Source organism: Mus caroli, chromosome 15 (assembly GCF_900094665.2).
Source record: "Mus caroli chromosome 15, CAROLI_EIJ_v1.1, whole genome shotgun sequence".
In the NCBI taxonomy this organism is placed as follows: domain Eukaryota; kingdom Metazoa; phylum Chordata; class Mammalia; order Rodentia; family Muridae; genus Mus; species Mus caroli.
Genome location: NC_034584.1, coordinates 39,085,159 through 39,108,184, shown reverse-complemented (window position 1 = coordinate 39,108,184; position 23,026 = coordinate 39,085,159). Strand labels below are relative to the sequence as shown.

Genomic DNA, 23,026 nt, shown 5'->3' with positions numbered 1-23,026 from the left:
CCTCTCCTCTCCTCTCCTCTCCTCTCCTCTCCTCTTCTCTTCTCTTTTCCTCTCCTCTCTTCTCTTCTCTTTTCTCTTCCTCCCTTACCCTCTTCCCCTTCTTTTCCCATTCACCTCCCCCCTCTCTTTCCCCTCTCTTTCCATATGCTCATAGCTGTCCTCTTCTCTCTCTCTCTCTCTCCTTTCTCTGTTTCTACTACCTCCTCAATTCGCCTCCCCATGTCCTAAATAAATTCTATTCTTTATTATAACTCAGGGTAACTGAGGGGGAAGGGATGCCTCAGCATGGGCCCGCAGAGGCACCCCCCTCCTACCACAACATACCAAGCCTCCACCAAACATATTCCTTCCTTTCCTATTTTTTTTTTTTTTTATAAAACACAACAGTAGATGTTTGCAATTTTATTTAGTAGAGTTTGGTGATTCTCTTACAAGTAAAATATTAAATCACAATGAAAAGTCATAAAAACCTAGTGTTTCAATACATTATGGGAATTGAACTTTTACATTAATTATAAATGTTTATTTAATAGCAAAGTGGAAGCCATTGACTTTTTTTAAAAAAAAAAGTCAGGGAAAAGACTCAATAACTATATAAACTAATTGAAAATATAATTTTAATTGACAAAATATCAAAAATTGTGAAGGACAGTAAAAATGACTTTAAAAGATAATTGACAATCAAGCCATTTGATCCCCAGTCACAAAATGCACTTAACCAATGGTCTTATAAGTTGTATTTGTTGTACTTTTAATTTTTTTTGGAAAAAAAAATCTGTTCTCATATTAAAATTCTGGAGACACTGTAAGACTCTGGCAAGCCTTAACTTACCAGAGGGCCCTCCCATCCCACCCACCCCACCTACCCCACCCACCCTGTCCCTTGATTGAACAACTCAGAGCTGGGGATCAATGCAAAACCAAGAGGAATTTTATTGTTCCAGCATGCTGGGGTTGCCCTGCACACGAAGGACAGAGAGAATGACCCCACGCAGTCCATTCAGCGAGTTTTTTATACAGTTTTCAGAGCAGCAGCCATTAGGCCCAATGTGATTGGCAGAACAGTGTGACTTTTAAACTGATTGTGGTCTTTAGGGAATGAGGTGGCAAGGACTTCCCTTGTTTGTAGGTGGCTAATGGTCAGTCTGCCCTGCTGAATGTGTGTACTGTGCTCTGGGCATCCCCCACCTGCAGATGGCCAATGGTCGCCTCGCTGCCCCGCCCCCAACCCCTTGATCTGAGGAACGTAATTAGCCCTTTGCCTTCCAGAGGGGAGGGGTGCCTATGTGCTTTATGGCCTTTCTTTTCCAGGAGGGGAGGGGTCTGGTGGAGTTTTCCAAAAATTCCCGAGCTGACCTCTTCAACACAACGTCAAACATGAAGTGGAGTTGGGCAACTTGCCTGTTGTTGTTTACCTAGACACACCTAGGGTCCCTCAGCTTCAGCCCCACTTCTCCCTTTTCGATTAAGTATTCAGGTGTGAGAAGACAATAGTGGTCTCTGCCACTAGCAGATAATCCACTCAATGACTCTCCCCAGGGCTCCAGGGGATGATTTCAGCCTCCCTTTGCCATGGTTACTCCTAGAAGCAGCATCATAGTGACTGCTCATCCTGGCTTCCTTTATACCTGGTTTAAAATCCAGTTTTGACATTTTTATTTGAATATTTCAGTACCTTATGTGATGCTTTCTCTTCATTAATCTGCCCCAATCAGAAGTTATCTTTTACATCAATCATAAACTGATTAATATCTGCCAGCCCTTTAAGCCCCTAAATAATTAACATTTCCATTCTAAAGTCAGAGCTGAGGGGTTACTCCCCTTAGAAGAGTTATATCAATTCAAGTGCATTTTCCGTATCCATACTACATAAAGCATCCACTCTTCTTGCTGCTTAAAGTTTAATGAAACATATATTTTGAATGTAAATTCAATGCAAGCCTCTGGTAATTATATGAACGAAGAGATCAGGGAATTGGGGAAAATGTTACACAGAATGGGAAGGAAAAGGGAAGTTGACTGGAGGAAGCAGATTCTGAGCCAACCTTAGAGAATGCTGAAAGAGGTAGGACTCAAGAAGCAGAAGAACATAGTCTAGATGGAAAGTATGTGGAGCTGACTGGATGAAATTATTTATGTATTGCTTATCTTTGGTAATGAGGTTGAACTCGAAGCCTTACACATGCTAAAAAGCCCAGCACTGAGCTATAGAGTTGCTAGCCTTGGAATTTAGAACATGAATCCAGTCTTTAAAACTCTTTCTGAGTCTTTGGTTTTGATTGCATTTTGTGTATAGTGAGTCGTGACAGTCATTGCTTAATAGGTTTTTTCTGCCAACAAAATAAGCCAGTTCAGGCTGAATTGTGAGTAAAAAGGCAGATTTATTTGCTGGTAACTTTCAGGTACTGACTGAGGAGCTCTGGGAGAACCCGGAGGAGGCCAGTTCTGCTTTGATATGTTAAATAGGTGCCCCAGCCTCTCGTTCTCCATCTGAAACCCAAGACTGTTATCACCATAGGTTCTTGGGCTTTAAAAGTGAAACCTAAAGACAATTTAGAGGGTAAAAGTGAATGAGTTCATGAGAAAAGGTTTAAGATGCCAGTACAGTGAATGAAAAGAGAAGAATAAAGAGAGGAGACTTTGAACATGAACAGATATGAGACATTATGGTCTGATGAAGATGGTGAACAGCTCATGATGGATGTAGAGTTCAATGGAAAAACAATGAAGTCTAAATATGAACCAGAGGGGTCAGGAAAGGATGCTATCAGAAACTGAGAAGAGGTAGGCGTGGGGAAGTGGTATATGAGGACTCAGCACTGAATACATTTAGTTGAAAATAGACCCTTTCCTACACCTACATCTCAATAGGCCCTTTCCTACACCCACATCTCTCTTTGCTCCTCATTTGTCTTCTCTGTATAAATTGTAGACATTTTATGCAACACTCCCAGGCTTCACATGCTGCTTCTGAGTGACATTCAACATCATTTAGAATCATTGTAGATCAGAAAGACTTCCTTTTCTTTAACTCTCTTCAAGTTCACTGTCTACCTAGCACCCTTCTCAGCAGGTCATACCTTGATGTTACTCAAGCCAAGCCAATTAGAGCCCTGTGGCCACAGTTAACTGGTTCACAGATAAGCATGTGTCTCAATCCAGCTCAATGACTTGGCTGCAAGATCTATTGAGGAAAGTATCTATGTATTACATTGACTGCTGCATTATATAACATAAATATAGGTATATCAGGTCCTTTACCACAAAGATTAGGAAAAAGAGCCAGCCTAGCAATGGAGTTACCACTAAGTAGTAGTAGTAAGCCAAGAGATAGGGAAAGATCACCTGTGTCCTTGACTTTGCTGTGGCAGAAACCAGACCACTTCTGGATTTCTTAGTTAACTGGTCAGTTGCATAAGCCATTTCAAGCTTCCTCGGCCCTTGGCAACATTTGAAGAGTTCTGAGATTACCTGCATCTCTCTACCCCCACATTCTTGCATTCTAACACATAACGACAATATCATTTTCATAGCGTTATCTTGCCTGCCATTGAACTTGTACTTCTTTTTGCCCCTCCAGTGGTGCCAGACACAACGGTTGTGCTAAGAGCTTTGGCTCAGGAAACACTTGCTGTTTGTTCCCTGTGAACCTGAAGACATAAGGTTACATATGAAACGAACTGCAACTGTACTTACCTACGGTTGTGTTCAAAATGAAAACTGCAGCCATAAATATTTCCAAGAGCAATAGTCTTCCTACAAGGCATGCTGTTACGACAGCTAGTGTCTGGACAGGTGTCCCCACAGAGGATGCTTTGCTGTGGCCACTGCTGCTGCTGCCACTACTGGTGCTACTTCCACTGCCACCAGGGACACTCTGTGCTGACAGGCTGAAGGGTCGTGATTCCACACGAACAGTATTATCCAGGACAAATTCAATTTTATAATTTTTTCCTAGGGGTGAAAACATCGTGGTGGTTGACTTCTCTGTTCTTAATCAGTTCCTACTTAGGGTTTTTTGTTTGTTTGTTTGTTTGTTTGTTTGTTTGTTTTGGCTTCAAATTTGTGACTAATTTCTAACAAAGTATTTTTGCAAATGGAGTCAAGTGGTATAGTTTGAGTACAGAGAGAAATTAAGAAGTACTCAGAAGTTAAGTCTGCATCTATCCACAGGCATGGGATGCAGTACTCTCCCTAGGCAGGTAGATCTGGGATGTGCAAAAAGCCACCAGAGCAAGCAGAGAGTAAGAGAAGTGGTCCTCCATGATTCTGTGCCAGGTTCCTGGTTTGAGCTCCTGCCTGGACTTCCCTAAGTGATGGGTTATTATCTGGGCGTGTAAGTTGAAAAGGACTTTTCCTCCCCAACATTGCCTTTGGTATTGATGTTTATCATAGCAACGGGAACAAACTTATGATTCTCTACAGCACTGGTTTGTGGAACTCAAGGCAACATGTGTACATATTTTCTCCTTTTCATTAGCTTGCATAAAGTCTAGAGCCAACTTCCCAGCTCAACTCCTAATTCTTTCATAGATTATTAAAGTACCACAAGTATACCGTTTCTTAAATGAAAAGGGCATATATTAATTTTTGTTATTGCATATAATATATTTAATGAGAAAATATGGAGCAATAGCAGACAAGAAGAGCATACAAATAATGACATCTTTTTTATAATCTCAAATTATGCTTAAATTCCTCAACATCTGTTTCCATCAACTGTTGCATGAAGCCTCTCCAGTCTCTGAGATGACAGTTATGCTAGGCTTCAGTCTGCAACCATAACCGAGTTTCATTAATAGTGTTAAGTGTTGGATATCTCCCATGGGGTGAACATCAAGTTGGGCCTGTCATTGGATGAGCATTTCTTCAATCTCTGTTCTATCTTTATCCCTGCATATCTTGAGCCATAGAGGTCAAGGACACCACAAGAAGCTCTACAGAGATAACTAACTTGAGCCGATGGAGGCCCACAGAGATTAAAGCTTGGTCTTAATGTGAGTTTCCTAACAGAACAGAGGTTGTCTTTGACCTGGACTCTGTTGCCTGTCTTCGGTCCCCTTTCCCCTAGCTGGGGTTCTTTGTATGGTCGCAGTAAAGAGGAAGTGCCTAGTTCTGATTCAACTTAATGTGCCAAAGCAGTTTGGTACCAGGATGGAAGGGATCTTTTCTCTGAGGAGAATGAGAGCAGGAAATGGGGAAAGGGGGTTTAAAGGGTGGGACTAGGAGAAGAGGAGAGAGTGGGATGCAACTGGAATGTAAAGTGAATAAATAAATGAATTAATGGGAAAAAAGAAGAGAGCCCAACATTTAAGGGACTCATATTTGACAATTAATATTTATACAAATGGAATCAAAAGTTATAGTAACAAAATAAAAAAGTTATTTTTCTTTAGTAAAATAAATAAATTTCTCCTACCACTATTTTAATTTATTTTTATATATTAAATGCATTTTATAAGAGAGACTATATTCAGAAAAAGCAGACTACAGCATTTTGATTGTCACAATTTATTGACCAAAGAATTTAGTTATTTTGTCCACGCAAAGCAAATGCACATTTCGGGCTGGAGAGATGGCTCAGTGGTTAAGAGCACTGACTGCTCTTCCGAAGGTCCTGAGTTCAAATCCCAGCAACCACATGGTGGCTCACAACCATCCGTAATGAGATCTGACTCCCTCTTCTGGTGTGTCTGAAGACAGCTACAGTGTACTTAGATATAATAAAATAAATCTTAAAAAAAAAAAAAAGAAAATGCACATTTCTTTACTGTGGAGATATGTGAGGATCTAATATAGTCAATTTACCTGTTCTGTGAGGAGTGAGGTCTGTATAGTTGGCCCAACAGGTGCTAAATGGAATTGTTGTATTTCCACTAAGGCCACCAACTTGGTTGTTATTGGAGTCCTTTAGGATAGCCTTCAAAGTAAGTGATGTAATTCCAACTGATACACAGTTACCCTCAAGAAAAAATAGCAGCGATGTAATTCCAACTGATACTCAGTTACCCTCAAGAAAAAATTAGCAGTGGAGAATTATAACAAAGTCCTGTCCTAGTTCTTCAAAAAAGATAAACTATTTGTAAATGTCTACTACAAATTTAAAATCTACATAAGCTCCTAACCTCACAGAAAGAGGTTTTGAATATGAACAGAAAAGCACACTCATTTTAAAGAAACATTTAGAAAACAATAAATAGAAGAGGCTATCCACGGGTATTGGTTCAACTTCCATATTCAAGCTGCCAGAGAACCAAAGCCCTTCACACAAGGAGAGTAAGAGCTACAACTCACCTCAGGATCTACTGCCTTTACTGAGGGCTGCTGAGGAAAGGGCTGTCCAGGCTGGGCTGCCACTGGCTGAACAACCACTGAGAGTAAAGACACAAGGGCCAGGTAGTGAACTGGAAATGCAGATCTTTCAACTGGCTGGGCAGTCACCTAGCATGGACAGAAGGAGAAAGTGGTCTTTTCAGGACCAGCTACATTTCACAGCAAACTCGGCTAGGGTAAGTGCAGGATTCAGTTTATTTAAAACAGTAGATTCAACATGTCGAATTTCCTTTAGATCAAAGCTGCAACACCGATAAAAGTATTTAAAGCAAAATACATGTGAAAAACTAAGTTTTAGAAGAGATCATGTTCAATGTCCCCCCCATGTGTGCACATGTACATGCATGCATGCATGCATGCATGTATGTATGTATGTATGTATGTATGTATATGTATGTGTGTATGTATATTCCTATAGGCATATACACCTATAAAGGCCAGAGGAGGGTGGAGGAAGGAAGATACAGAGTAGAAAGATGTCTGCCCTACTCTTCTTTCTACCTTACCTGCTAGGGACCAGGTCTCTCCCTAAATTTGGAAATAGTTGTGTTTACACCTTGTCAGCAAGTCATAATAACCTTCCTGTCTCCTCACCTAGTCCAGTCCTGGGCTGCAGGCATGCTTAGCCATACCTAGCTTTAAATGTGAATCATGGGGATTGAAATTCAGATTCTCATGTGTATTCATTAGTTTTATGACAACTTGACACAAGCTAGAGTCACTTGGGAAGAGGGTTCTCAGTTGAGAAAATGCCACCATGATATGGGCTTATAAGAATGTTTGTTAAGAATTTTCTTGATAAATCATTGACATGGGAGGGCTTCACCCAATGTGGATAGTGGCCTTGAGCTGTATAAGGAAGCATGCTGAGAATGGCATGAGGAGCAAGCCAGTAAACAACATTTCTCCGCAGCCTCTGTTTCAGTTCCTGCCTCCAGGTTTCCGCCTTGAGTTTCTGCCCCAACTCCCCTTCATGACAGACTATAACTTTACATTGAAAAAACATATTCTCCCACCCCCAAGTTGTTTTTGGTCATGGTGTTTTTATCACAGCAATACAAACCCTAAGAAATATGCTTGCACTATAAGAACTCTGACTCATTGAGCCATATCCCAACTCTCATTTTTTTATTTCTTAAACTACCTTATTACTATTTTAGTTAGCCCATAAAAATAAATTAGAAAGACATGCTATCTAGATTTCTGTTGAGAAATATAAAGAGGATCTTAATTCTTAAAAAACAAACAAATACTATTTAGAATAAGATAAAATAGCAGAGCTGAGTTGTACACCTGCAGTCCCCTGACTTCCATTGTCTGGCCCTGGGCTCACCTTGCCATTCTGAGGAACCATGTGAGACCTCCAAAATATCCTGCTTCCCCAGGGAGACCTTGGAGGACCCAGGCACAAACAGTTTGTAAGTCTCTCTTACCAATCCTTTGCCAGTAGGTTTCTACCTGGGGCACAGCCAGTGTAGGTAAGCTATGTGTCACCACCTCTCCTGCCTTGTCTGACCCACTGCTCTCCCTGACTTCCCAGGGAATCTTGCTAGCATCCAGATCATCCAATACAAGGAAAAACTCGATGGCTAAAGGACATTTTAAGAACATAGTCAACAAGAGCCAGGGCAGTATGGTACCACCAGAGCCCAGTTTTCCTGCTATAGCAAGCCCTGGATATCCTAACTCAGATGACCTTAAATCCAATCTTACAAAGATGATAGAGGCTTTTAAAGAGGAAATGAATAAGCCCTTTAAAGAAATACAGGAATATACAAACAGGTGAAGGAAGTAAATAAAATTGTCTAAGAACTCAAAATGGAAATAGAAGCAACAATGAAAACTCAAACTGAGCCAATCCTGGAGATGGAAAACCTAGGAAACTAAAGATATAAGCATCACCAACAGAATATAAGACATGGAAGAGAAAATCTCAGATGTAGAAGATACGATAAGAGAAATTAATACATTGGTCAAAGAAAATGGAAAATCTAAAATTTCATGACACAAAACATCCAGGAAATTTGAGACACTCTGAAAAGGTCAAACCTAAGAATAATAGGAATAAAAAATTGAAAGGCCGAGAAAACATCTCCAAGAAAAATCATAGAAGATAAATTCCCTAACCTAAAGAAAAAGATGCCTATGAACATTAAAAGAAAAAAGTTTAGAACACCAAAGATTGGACCAGAAAAGAAAATTCTCTCACCACAAAATAATCAAAATACTAAATGTATAGGACATTAAAAGAATATTAAAAGGTGCAAGGGAAAAAGGCCAAGTAATATATCAAGGCAGACCTATCAAAATTAAACCTGAGTTCTCAACAGATACTCTAAAAGCCAGACGGACCGAGACATATTTTGCAGACTCTAATAGACCACAGATTTTAACCCAGACAACAATACCCAGCAAAACTTTCAATTACTGTAGATGGAGAAAACAAGATATTCCAGGACGAAATCAAGTTTAAACAGTATCTTTTCATTAAAAATGATAAAATATGTTTTTATTCTAATTGTATGTTATTACCTTAATCCAGCCAGAATCAGTTGGTTGGGGGATGGGACTGGTAATAGACATGGAAGAAACATTGAATCCAAGAATAGTACTAATTTTTCCTAAGACAACAGCTTGTCCAAGAGAGTCAGTAATTTCCTGGAGCTCAGACAACTGCATTTGACCTATGGGGAAAAGAATTAGGTCATTTGGATTACAAGAATATAGAATTGTGAGAACATGGGAAAGTTTTAACTTCAGTATTGGTTGTATTCTTCATCACATTGATTACTAAGACTTTAGTACCCCAAAACAATAAGATAGTCATATTAATAGACTGAGGGGAAATGGAGGATTCAAAAGAATGTTCTAAGAGAGAATTTAAGGTAGGAAACAAAACACACACACACACTGACTGAAAGTATATGAGAGAATGTGTCTTTTGGCTTAAATTTTCCCATGTCACTCCTTATTTGAAGTGAAGTATTATCAGCCTTTTCTGTCACCACACATTACTTTTTCAGAATAGAATATTTTTAGAACTTAAGTATAATAAGCATCCACCCAATTATTAGTATGTGCATTAATAACTTGCTAAAGTTGTCAGATTCCTAACAACCCCTTACCTTCTTTAGACATCTGGCAATTTTGAAGGTTGTTTTTCAGACTGCGCACACTTTCCATTCTCTCTTCCTTTCATGGCAGACCTGAGACTTCTTCTTAAACTTATTACACCCCCACAAGGATTTCTACTTTATGAACTGGTACCTCCATACTCCTTTTGACAGAGTCTGATACTTTTTCTTCATTTCTTCACTTTTTTCCCCCATATCCTATTTAATCATAAGCTAGTTTTCAATTCTCTTTGTCCTTACTGTCAAAATCCTAGCCAAAATTAGTGGTTATGAAAATAGATTTAAAACTAGCTTGCCACCTTCTACATTATTCTACACATTGCAGTCAGTGTGGTTTTTAGATAACCACCGTAGCCAGGATGTTTTTAAGACACTGTAACTTAAAAAATTCTGACACCTTCCACGTTCTGAGCCATGCCTTTGGGAAGAAATCACTAGTTTCTTCCATCAAGGACAAACTAGAAAGCTGAGTATACTCAGCAACATTGGCCAGTGAGCCTGCATGACACCTTGGAACCCACACTCAGAATTTTCAGGTCAGTTTGAAAGCTTACTTATGTGACTCAAACTCTGGGATAAAGGATGAGAATTACAGATTCCTCCCTGGATCCTATCTCTTTCCAGCCCTCTTCTCCAAGAAGATCTCCTAATGTGACTTCTTCTATGATCTATGGTAGAAGTACCAAGGTGCATCATCCCATGTCTCCTGTCCCTTTATGCTCACTGGTTCTCAGCACAGTGGCAGGTCTAACCTCTGTGGTACAGCTAGTGTGTTCTTACGTTTTTGTTGACTGCCATTTCAACACTGAAGGACTTGACATGATAGCTTTTTTATTCCTGACCCGAGGACTCTGCCCACGCAGAGGTCTCCTCAGCACTTATGCTATCTCTTTCTTTTTTTTTAGTGTGTCTGACCCTGGGTGAGTGCTATGTGTACATCCTAGATACCCTGACAGTATATGAAAGCTGTATTATTAAGTGGGCATCTTTCTTTTTGCTTCACCATACCTTTCTGTGATTCATCCATTCCAGAACATGTTGAAGGGTTTTCCTTGATACTTGAGATCCTACCCTAGTCTGTGCTTTGAAAAAATATCAGCTTGCTTTTCCTTATGGTCCTATGCTCCATGATCTCAGACCTGTATCTTATATTTATCTGGGTTTATCTGGTATTGCCAGAAAAGGGTGAATAATCTACCTCTGCACAATGGGCCTACTGCAATTCCTAGACGAAATCTACAGGTAAGGAACCAAGTAAGTAAGTCACACTGAAACCATAGCACTCACCATATATGTCCAAGGAAGTACAGAGCTGAAGAAGGGAAGTCATCTATGACTCCAGGCAGACAATGTCATAGAAGGCATTGCAGCAGCATAAGCCTAGCTAGGTCTTTCTCTGTTCTAAGCAACAGAGTTCCACTGACAGATTTCTCTTCTAATTGACTATTTTCACCCTTTATCAATAAACAAAGAAGTCACTTCCTCTTAAGTCAAGTCTTTCTGTATAATGTATTAATATGCAACTCCTTCATAATTTCTCAACAACTTATTATTATAGAAGTAGGGAAGTAAAATGATTTGTAGTCCCTTAGGGTTCCAGATATAGGGGTAATAGGATTTCCTGAGTGCTGGCTAACCAGGCCATGGTAGGTTTATTTATGACTTTACAATGACATTTCTTTATCACAAAATCTGATACCCATACCTGTGGTAGAATTGCTCAAGAACTGAGTGGGAGCAGCCCCAATCTCAAATTCCATTATGTGTCCTGTGGATCGCTTCTTTCGCAGACTTGCTCCTATTATTCTGCTGACACGGATTTTGTCACTTGGTATTTTTAGGAACAAGGCAAGATTTCTAACCAGATTGTGTGAGCTAAAAAACTCATCTGCTGTCATAACCGGCAGTTGGAAAGATACAAAGATGACAGTAGCAGAGTGGACCTCCACAGGTGTAGTTCCTTTCAGCAAAAGGTACAGCATCTGGTAGGTTCTATCAAAGTAGTTTTCACCAGGGACAGTGGAGCCCAAGTTAGGAAGGAATTGTTCTACAAAAGAAAAACGGCCAAAATAGCACATTTAAATATATTTCTGTTAGCACAAAGGCCACACAGTGGTTAGTATTTGTTTGAACTACAAAAAGCTCAATTTTATAATTTTCATAACAAAGCATGCACATTAAAACAAAGTACTTACAAAACTGACTTGCAAAGCTATACTCTTTTAAATAATGCCATTAATAGCCATTTTATATAAGATTTATTTCTAAAAAATAGCTATAGTCACAATATAAATGAGAAATCAAATTAATTGTAAGTCTAGAAACTTATTCTCTACTCATAGAATACTATCTATACATTCTAAGTTTTAAAGCCACAGGTGAAGAAATTTGGTAATTTAAAAGTATAAATTTAATGGCCTTTTAATTTCTGCAGTACTAGATGCCGATGCTTAAAAGAGCACTTATAATTTGATATTTCAATTTTTACTAAGGACAGAAGGCATGTAATAAAAATGAAAGATCCATTAAAACATCTCAAAGGAATTTTAACCCAATAAAATGGGATTATATGCTAGCTTGTAAAATCTCTGATTAACCAAACAATTTCTACTTGAAAACTGGGTTTTGTGAAACTGAGGCCAGTGTGTGTGTGTGTGTGTGTGTGTGTGTGTGTGTGTGTTGAAAATATCAACAGAATTAAGAAGTAACAAATCTCGAGTTTTAAGCCCCAAAGGCTGACATGCATCGTAGTGGTAAAATAGATCACACAGCTCCTGTGAGTCTAAAGAATGTGTTCTGTGTTGCAAAGTGGATATGAGTTCATTCTCCTATTAATGATGTCTGTGCCATCTCTCTTGGTTAACTTTTTCATATTATTAGAATAATGAAGTTCCTTAGTGATCAAGATACTAGAGCATTTCAGGTAAGCTTCAAATACAGAGAGGCTTGTAACACAAGGACGTTGTGCATTCAATGTGCTAAAGCTTTAAAGAACTCATGCTAAAACAATGCTAAATTTTAATTTTTGGCTGGAGAAATGATTGTATGTGAGCCCCTTTGGTTTGAGCCTCAAAAACAATCTGATAACACATAGTCACAGTCTTGTTAATCTCTGAAAAGGTATCTGTGTTATTGTCTTCTAACCCCGTTGTCTCTATGTTAAATTCTGTTGATTCTAATAACTTTTATTTTCCTAACTTGGAATGATAGTGCTTCATACCACATATGTTGCTTTAAAAAGTGTTAACTCTGTGTGAACACTGAGCCTGAGCTGTAAGTATATGCCATCATTTGTATTTAGAAGGTTAGGTTATAAAGAGGCAATGCAGTAGAACCATCAAGGGCACACGGTCAATTGCTAGGCAATGTTTTCAAGTCCTTGCTTGTCTGTTCTGGCTTTGAGACTGCTATGAATGGAATTATACCCTCCCAAGTCTCCTGTGTTGAAGCCTTAATTCTCTGTTTGAAGGTATTTGCAAGTGGAGCTCTCTGGAGGAAAATTACACTTACATAAGTGAGTGAAGACTTCATTATGGAATTAGAACCATTAAGGGAAAGAGGCCAAAGAACTGGCTCTCACACAGAGTGAAAACACAGCAAGAAATCTCTACAGTTTAGGAAAACATTCTCTCATCTGAATCTGACTATTGACTAGGATTGTGAGAAAAAAATGCCAGCATAGTGCCTTATATCTTAATCCCAATACTCAGGAGGCAGAGGCTGGCAGTTCAAGGACAGCTTAATCTACAGAGCAAGTTTCAGCATATGCAGGGCTACAGACAGAAACCATGTCACAAAAACAAACAAACAAACAAAGCAAAACAAACCTGAAAAAAGAAAAAAGGAAGAAAGGAACGAAAATTAAAGTAAATAAACAAATTGTGCTGTTTTGTAAAGGGAAAGTAACTTGAGCTGTTTAAATTCATAGGATTTTGTTACAGGGGTCTGAGGAGACCAAAGCAGAAGCCTTGACAAATGGCATTATCTCCCCCATCTTAATTTACCCAGATGCTTGTTACTGCTGATAAGTAACCACTTATAAGCAAAGTACCTAGAGCCCAGTATCAGATGTGTGAAAATGTCTGGAAATGTTGACTATTTTTTAGAAGTAAAAACAAGACTTGTTTTACAAATGGTAAAGAATATTGACCATATACTCATACTTCAAGATCTACTTTCTATTTTGCTGTTAATGTTTGTGCAATGATGGGCCAAGCTCATGGAACACAGTGTCGGCTGTCAGCAATATTAGAATTTTGTTGAATAAAAAACTCTAACCCTAACGTTATCCCTAAGACAAACTCTAGCTCCTAACCCTAACCCTATTTCTAACCCTAACACACCCATTTTGCTCAATAAATGGACAGGGATAATTTTTGGTTTATAAATACCACCATGTAGATAAATGTAATTTTTAAATTTATTACATTTAAATCAAGTCCATTATGCCATAAATTAATTAATAATGTTGATGTTATGCTAGCTTTCTTGATCATAACTCTGATATCTAGAATTAACTCAGGCATTGACCTCTATAGAACAGAAATAAAGCAAGGGGAAGGTAAAAATTGCAAGCAAAATTTCTTTTGAGCACAAGGATAGTTAAGTTTCATGCACATAGAAGGCAAACTTTGTCAGTTAGTAATAAACATGTTCATTCCAGAACATTATCTTCATGTACAGGGAGGTAAAGAATTCCACTAGCAGAAATCTTTCAAAGCATTTCATAAATGATCACAGCTTAGTTTTTGTTGAGTGGAGCTAAAAACATACTTTTTCCTCTATTCATCAATATCTAAGGAAATAATGTCATAATGAAATATTGCAAAAATGTTTGCAGGTAAGCAAGTATATAGACACCATGTGTGCTGTCCTGAAGAAATACCTGTGTTCAGGTGCCTTTCAAGTTCACAGAGTTTCTTTTGGGCATTCCATGCTGTATTTTTGGGACAGACCAAGGAATTGTTCACATAGACATCCAGACGCTGAAGTGTGGAAAAAAAAATTCCTACTAGAACTGCCTGTTAAAAACAAATATTTGTATGTTTTTATTAGAACAATTTAACAGACTATTTAGAATTTAGTTTCTAAAAATTGTGCTCCAACTATGTACACCTTTTAGAAGATACTGAAATCAGTATTTGTGAACTTTTGGAAATTATTGGACAAAGATTAAAAATACGCTTGCATCTAACCAATTAATGCAGACATAATAAATTAAGAACTAAGTGATAAGTCCCAGTAGAAGAGTATAACGTAAGAAAAAATATTAGAGGAATCACACACTAAGCGGAAGAAAGGATTCTTTTTAAAGATTAAAAAATTACAAAAGAGACTTTTGAATCAAAATTAAACTTGCAGTGTTGAAAACTATCTCACAAAACGTTGGTTGGAAGGCCCATAAAAGTCAGTTGAAACCTGGAAGATTCCCTTAGGGTCTTTTAGGTTATTGTGAAGGCTCTGATTCACAGAGATGAATGTAGAGATAATGAAAGGTAGAGAAAGGACCTGATCTGGTCTTTGCCAGAGGAGACTCCTAACGTTTCCTCTCTGGCTGATGAGGGAAGATGAGTGGAGGGCAAGAGTAGACCCAGGAAGAAGAGTTGGTGGGTGATTGCCTCCTTCTAGGGCAATGATAATATTGTTTCAATGAAAGGCAGTAAGAGGTCCTCTGTTTGAAAATTCATCTGGATTTATAGTTGGATTGTATAAGGAATACAACAGAGTGAGAGGGGGGAAAAGCCCAAGTAAAAGGATGAAAGTGTTATCACCCAGGAAAGAAGGAAGAAAAGAAGGAAAGAAGGGAGGGAGGGAGGGAGGAAGGAAGAAAGGAAGAAAGGAAATCTCTCATTGTTCCTCTGCTATCTGCTTGACCTGGCCAGAGGTCGTCCTGTACCTAACATTCTAGCACTTTGAAGTCTCATACATGTAATTCAAAGTCTGAATTATGGGACTACTCTTAAGTACTATGCTTGTTTCCACTGACAGTCTGAATAAATTTAATGCTCCCAGCTGAATTCCACTTATAGCAAAGATTTGATATTATCAAAAATAATTGAAAATAATATGCTGAGAACACTGAAATCAATCCCAAAGGCATATTTCTGGCATGTATGTGCATAATAGCCACATGTAAGAAAAAGAAAAGCAAATCTATAACTTTAAGTAATACACACTTTTAGTATCAAAATTCAGGCTTGCTAGCTAGTCATGCTATCATAGATCTCACTGTCAACCATCATATATGGAGTACAGGAACCAGTATGTATTGGAAGTGTTCAGTATATACACGTTCTTTCACAGAGAAAACCTGTCCAGATTAATACACTAATGGATCTTTTAAAAATGAGCTGGTAGAATGACAACATTAGAAAAGGCTGGAAAAAGAGTTAGTCGCTAGTGGTATGAAGCTAATTATGACAACCTTTAAGGCATTATTTCTATCTAGGTTCACCTTATTATGTTCAACATTAAGCAACATCAGCCGAAGATTCTGAGGACTGGTCCCGGTAAAGTAAACCTCATACTTTTTGTTCAGAGCCACTATGCCATGGAACAGAGACAGTCTTCTTTGGCATGTATACCCCGCACACCAGCCATGGTCCTGTGGGCCTAAATCCATGCAAAATAAAGGTCATGTTCCTACTTATAGAATCCTGTTTCCCCACACCCCCACACACAAAATATGAAGACTCATACTACAAGTAAATTGCAAGGGTTCAGATACCTTTACATTTTCAGAAGCTCAGCATTTAAACTTATTATTTAATCTGCCAGGACTTCTAAGCTGGTTCCTACATTTTGGCTAAGATAGAAGACAGGGAATCCACTTGCTTCTATTATTCTTACTTTCATACTTATTGGGGTTAAAGGGATAACAATATGTCAGCTAGGATTTGTGTTATAGATTCACTAGGGTAATATTTTTAAGACTCACCAGTTTGCTGAGATTGTTTGTAGGGAATCTGCTAAGATGGAGCTGACCAACAAAGAACGGACATTTGTATTCCTGAAGAAGACTCATCAATTGTTTTTGGCCATTGTTCATTTGTTTGTTGGTCAACCTATAATTTCCCCAACACATTTGACTTGCGGGAGCTGTGGAGATTGAACCTAAGGGCTCATGCATGCTACCTGTTTATTAACCCTTAACATAGGTTTTCTTTTGAGGCAGAATTTCACTAAGTTGTCCAGTTTAGTCTTGTACTCACTCTGTAACCAGATACTCAGCAGCCTGCAGCATAAGGGCCAGCTAACAGGTTTGTTTGAATCAAGTCTTTATTCTTTTCTTATAGTAACAGTACATTTCTGTTAGTTGCTAAGGCACTACTGGAGAGTTAATATAATTAACAAACTAAAATCATCTGAGCGCATTCTACCATCAAGCAGATGCCCTAAAAAGCTAAGACATAGCAGATGGTTTTCTAGTTGAGTCTAGACATTTTCAGAATGAGTACAGCATATCTTTCATAGCAAATTTCTCTATTTCAATATAAAAATGAAAGCTGACTGACAAAAATCTCCTGATGTATTTCTTCATTACGTTTGCTGAATTGTCTGGCTCACTTTGAAATTTATTAGTATTTATAACTGCATTTCAATCAAATTTTAAATCAATATTAACTTCTAAATATCAAGGGGAATATACATCCCTTAGCACATAAAGTATAAATCCCACTTTAAATATATCTTCTTTGTGGTCTTTAAAAACAAACATGCAGAAACGGCTGTGTATAAAAAAATGTAAAACAAAAAGCCATATACTTAAAAGAAATAAAATTTAGCATTAAGATTTAAAAGGAAATTATAGTGATATTCAGTAATTTTATTGTGAGTAATTTTCCCAAAGCCTACATGATTTTCATAATACATTCATTATTTTTCACTAGTACTATTTACTTAACACTTTTAAAAATTAATCAACACTTAAATTTAAACTCATTTATTAGGGAAATGGTGTGTCACTGTAGGAAATAGAAAACTTATACTTCCTTTCAGAACAGGCAAATGTAGAAATTAATATACCTAAATCTCTCCATCCCCACATCAGAGCAATGTGAAAACTTCTCTTCTACATCATCATTATTCACCAAGTTCTTTTTTCATTTTTTCTATAACCTCTGCGTTGCAAACTAAATGGCAGTATTTGACACTGATTGTTGGCTCCTGAGATTAAGTAGGGAGAGGCAGAATATTGTGGGACTTTCAAATCTTTCTTACTTAGTACCTTTGGGCTCTTTCACAGGTTTTAAGTAAGTGGATTTACTAAGAGAACGGCCACTAAGTTGACTTCTACACTGTTTTTGACACCATGTTTCTTCATAGCCAAGGCATGGAAATCTGTGTGGTTCAAGTTCTGGGCCTTTTCAGTGCTAAGCTTGATGAGAGACTAACATTTGAGCCCCAGCACTGTTCAGGGACATACAATGAATCCCTGCCCCGTGTTTGATACTTTATAGAAATTAATCCTATTAGTTGAAAAATTCTTGGGCTCCAATGTCTATATGTATCTCTATGGGTACCATTTCTTCCCATTTAAACTTCACATATCTAGGGCCAGAGTGGGAGAAGCCTATACACAGAACCTCCACAAATTATTCTCAAAAGTCAAAATCATAAGCTGTATATTTATATAAACAACTTCTATTAGTTGCAATGTTTGTCCAAAGATCCATAGAATAACGAAAAGAGACCCTCAACACCCTTCTTACACATTACATATCATCAAGCTTTCTTTTAACTCATATAAGGCAAAGTATATTTTTGAAGACATTTAGGCCAACTTTTTCTTCAAAATATCTATGCATCCTTATCAACAAAAGTGTGACAATCATTACAGGAACAGCATTCCTTCTCCGTTTCCTTGTCTTTGTCTCCTCCTCTTCATCTCCTCCTCTTCCTCTTCTTTCAAATACTCAACATGAATTAAATTGATATTCCTGGATGAAGAACTACTAAAGAGTCAAATCTCACCATAGCACGTAGATAATAATTAAATATGGAGGACAAAGAAGTCTTTATATTTGCTAGATTCAAATGTAAGTAAATTTCACATACTTCTATCCATTGAATAAATGATTTGACTAACTCAGGTCTATTTACATTGAGCACTTACCATTAATGAGATCAACATAACCATTGCTCATGATAGCCACTGGGGATAGTCTTCGTGTCTCTGTGTCAGAATCCAGGCTTTCCAGTACCATCATTGCATATTCCATTCCAGAACACTGATAGCTCTGCCACTCTGGGATGTATTTACAGGTTGCATCTCTAATAATCCCTAGAAATATGTATAGTAGTATTTTAAAAATGATAGGATATCTCTGCAAAATTTCTTTCTATTGTCTTTATCTTGTGTATAAGATCAATTAACGGAACCTACAAGTTATTAGTTCATCACTCAATTCTTGAAAAAAAATGCGTTTTGTTTCATAAACTTGAGGTTTGATAATCAAATAAGATCTAACATACCTTTATGAGGTGCTTTCTCAGCTACAGGAATTCTACTTCCATTCAAGAATGTGAGCATCGCCTTAGGAATTCTGTAGTCTCCAATTCCCAGTTGGCTGTTTCCATCCCACTCATACTCAGCTTGAGGGATCACTGACCCAGAATTCCCCAGAAAGGAGCCATCCAGGTCTCTAAGAAAAGATTTTCTCTTGGCATCACAAACCATGTCCACACAATCAGATGGGTTAACTTTACTGGGAAGAAAGGGCACAATGAATGGCTAAGGTTACTGATTCAATCTTATTTCAGAAAGAATTTCTAGTAGAACAAAGTGGCCTATGCAATTAGCATAGGTGCCTATTTGCTTCATTATTATGGATTTATTAACATTTCAAAATGACAAGTTCTACATGTGGAATATATACTTAGAACTCCATACTGTTGTTCCATATTTTATATAATTATAGATTTGATTTTTGTATATTATTCACGATATACCATCACTTGTTTCTATATACAGCAGATGGATGTCTATTCTGTTGCAACAGGATGGAAATCTCTATGTTAGCCAGGTAGTCTGTTAATTTTCTTACAAATGATAAACTACTACTTACTATTAAAACAACATGAATATTTAATAATAGTTGCTTATTTCATCTTCCTATTTGTTATCTTAGGCTCTTGGCTAGTTGAAGGCTGATATGTATTCTTATAGATTCTTGTCTATGTACATACAGATAAACTTGGATCGTGATCGTTCCACTGTATACTGGTAACCATTCTTTAGGTAACTATATTGTAATGACTCACACTGTTCAACCTAAAATGATATATTGGTTTCATTTTTAATTACTTGTAGTGTTAATTGACTGTCCTTAGATATAATAAAGAAAGGCTGCTAAATATGCAATGTATAGCACATCCAGATCTAGTGTGTATTTAGAGTTGCTATGATATATACAATGAAGAAATCTATTTCATCCCTGAGCTCTAGCAAGAATAGAGTAGTAGAAAGCTTGTGTCTGTTATGTGAAACAGACCCAAAATATCTCTGATTTTTTTTTTATGATGGGACAAATATCATCAGTTGTCTCTATAATACACACAGGAGAATTTCAATAAATATTTGAGTATACCATATGCTCTTTATATTCAAGTGTGTGTAGTGTAAAACAAATCTGTAAGAAAAGTAATCAGGAACCCTCAAACTGTGTCCTCTATCATCACTCAGGTTCCCAAGAGCCTAAAAAGATAGAATTTGTGTGTGTGTGTGTGTAAATTATGGAAGGATGTTGTGGATGGCACTGTGATGCTTGTATTTTATGTTAGTTCTGCACTCCCGAGAGAGGCTGTCTGGAATAAGGAATGAGTCATGTGCTCAGGTGGTTTCTTATGAACCAATCCCCTAGTGAATAAAGGATCCAATCACTGGGCATGTAGGCGGGACTTCCAGGTTGGATGGAGGAAGAGAGGAAGCAGGAGAGAATTAGGTCCCTCTGGGAAGGGGATAGCATGAGGGTAAGATGTATCAGCTAGTTTCTTGGTATCATGACACATCTGCAAGAATTTGCTACAGGAGGAATCAGATTTAATATCTAATAAAAAAAAATAGGTTTACAAGATTAGGTTTTAGTTGAGGCTCCCAGAGATTGAGTTACCATTGTTTTTGAACTAAGTCTGTATTGTGTTCTCCCTCACACAGTAGCTCATCTGGGCTCAAGATAGAAAGGTACAGTGGCAAAGCATGGGTCTGCCTGAGGTGCACCACAAAGGCTGTGGGGGATTTGAAGCATGGGCCTGGAATGGTAATGATCCGCCAGTGGGAACCTAGTGAGCTGGGTGCCTCTGGGTGGAAAGTCACCTCGAGATAAGAGCAGGTGGGCCAGACCACCGGGGCAGAGAGAGGCAGGTACAAGCACGGGAACGAGCTGGATCTCTTTTTAAAATATTTCCTGCAACAGAAGGACACCTTCCTTCTGTTCTTCTGAGGGAGAGAAGGAACACAGAGCATGCCTAATGTTTTCAGATAAGCTTCATTCTGATCTCATGAAAAGTCTTGGAAAGTGAATTACATGGCAGAGATCTTACTACCTCAAGGTGATTCTCCAGAATCAGTCAATTATTTTGCCTTTATTGTAACAGTGGTAATAACAATTTGTAATGATTTCCATAGTTACAATTGTGAAAGAGGGGGCCAATGTCTGTTATTAACCAACACTTAGAGCTTTTGAAGGCTGAGTGCACTGTTTGGCAAGGAAAAACTGGAGAATACCAACAATATCCACTAGAAATAAAGCTTAAAAAATGGTAATTAAAATTACAATCCAGTCTTTATGACCTAGACATTAAAATTATACATGAAATCTGAGACTTCAATCCCCACTAAATAAGCATATGCTAATTGTTTAATGGGAAGTGACACTGTTGAAGAAAATTACCAAAATAAACAAAGTCAAATAAGTGAATGTTGGACTGTTATCCACATCAAGTCATATGAAGTTGAGCTACTTACAGGACACTATTTCTCTGGGAAGATGCCTATACAGTGCATTGTTCTTTTATAAGCTGGCCACATACTTCTGACAGAAAATTTCTTTTCTTGAATATTGTCTTATACCTAGATTCCTGTTCTATATGTTATAAAGCCCTATCAGGAATTGATAATATTACTCTATAACCTCAAGTCTATGGAATAATTTTCTGGAAATGTCTTGATACTAACTGATCAGAAAATATTTCAGGTCCAAATTTCTACATAATTGCAATCTTTGTAATTAGAATAACTGATGTATAGTTCCCAAGCACATTTTTAGAGTGACCATGATAGAATATTTGGAAAATAACAAGTAACAAAACTTAATGAAAAGACATGATATGGCAATACCTTACATCTTTATGATGATTGGTGAAGAAACATTCATATGGAAAGCAGATGAAACCTGCCTCCCTGAACTTTGCCTTTAGTAAAGATGTTTCTTATGATGTATGAAAAAAATAATGTGAGAACACATACAATAAAGGTCAGTTTTTAAAACAACTGAGGGTGCTAAAATTTAAAGTCCAAATATTCATGAATACTACTTCTCTCTAGATAGTAGCAGTTGTTTTAATGTAGTAACCCTTCCTCAGATGTTTAATATGGCACATAGAGCAGAAAGTTAATAGAGGAAATAATGTTTTCATAATGATACCTTATATCAGGTCTATGTATGAATACTTTGGATTGTTCAATAGTGTCAATGAGTTGGACATTCTTCACATGGATTGGATGCTGTAAGTCTTCATTTAAAGGATTAGTCATGAATATCACATTAGTTTCTCCTGAACAAACATCCTTAAATCCAACAAATGTTGAATCTAAAACATAAAGAATAGAAAAATAATTATACTTCTCTGAAGAAAGATTTAAGGCCAGAATTATTTTACCCAACACGTTTTTGCTCACTGCCACGAACGTGGAGTTGTAGGTTGGTATGGTAAAAGCGCCTTCCATTATTTATGGTAGAATACTGGAACTCAGTATCCGGGTAATCCTCTCTCACGCTTTCTTTCAATTTTGTTGTGACACTTTGCTTAAATGATAGGACAGACAATATTAATTGTGGCACAAGAATACATGTGGAGAATGCTTTCATATTAAGGCTAGTAATCTTGATGTTTCTTGGAATTCCATAACTTTCAATGGGTAAGTAAGCATAGAACACATGTGGTTCAATCATTCCCATCCCCATAGCTAGTGTCCAACAATAATAAAGAGGCATCAAATTCTAAAGAAGGAAGTAAGGTCATTTTTACCTAACCCGCATGCATGCATTCCTGTAAACTGGTAGACAATGAAAAAGCCCAGGGGACAAGAGCTAAAGAATGACTCATTTTAACAAAGTCCCGATTGCAAATCCACTGATTGTGAACTAATAAATTGTTCAAAACTGTAAGTTTTTAGGATAATTTGTAATGTAGCAAGAACTAACTGGTGCATTGTTTTCATTTTGGCCTCTTTGTTTACATTATTTACACTGTGGGTTACATAAAAGACATTTTTTAAATATATTTTATTACGTATTTTCCTCAATTACATTTCCAATGCTATCCCAAAAGTCCCCCAT

The 23,026-nt window shown here is 37.5% G+C and overlaps 1 protein-coding gene across 1 annotated transcript in view; it reads right to left on the bottom strand.

The window, feature by feature from the left end:
- Pkhd1l1 (PKHD1 like 1) overlaps window positions 1-23,026 on the bottom strand; it is a 136,433-nt gene that overhangs the window by 608 nt on the left and 112,799 nt on the right. The window contains exons 67-76 of the mRNA XM_021183925.2: window positions 22,112-22,277; window positions 18,942-19,174; window positions 18,583-18,750; window positions 15,922-16,079; window positions 14,353-14,488; window positions 11,173-11,514; window positions 8,866-9,017; window positions 6,295-6,441; window positions 5,809-5,962; window positions 3,697-3,954 (exon numbers count right to left, since the gene is read on the bottom strand). Coding sequence (XP_021039584.2) covers window positions 3,697-3,954; window positions 5,809-5,962; window positions 6,295-6,441; window positions 8,866-9,017; window positions 11,173-11,514; window positions 14,353-14,488; window positions 15,922-16,079; window positions 18,583-18,750; window positions 18,942-19,174; window positions 22,112-22,277 — 1,914 coding nt within the window. The remainder of the gene's footprint in view (window positions 1-3,696; window positions 3,955-5,808; window positions 5,963-6,294; window positions 6,442-8,865; window positions 9,018-11,172; window positions 11,515-14,352; window positions 14,489-15,921; window positions 16,080-18,582; window positions 18,751-18,941; window positions 19,175-22,111; window positions 22,278-23,026) is intronic.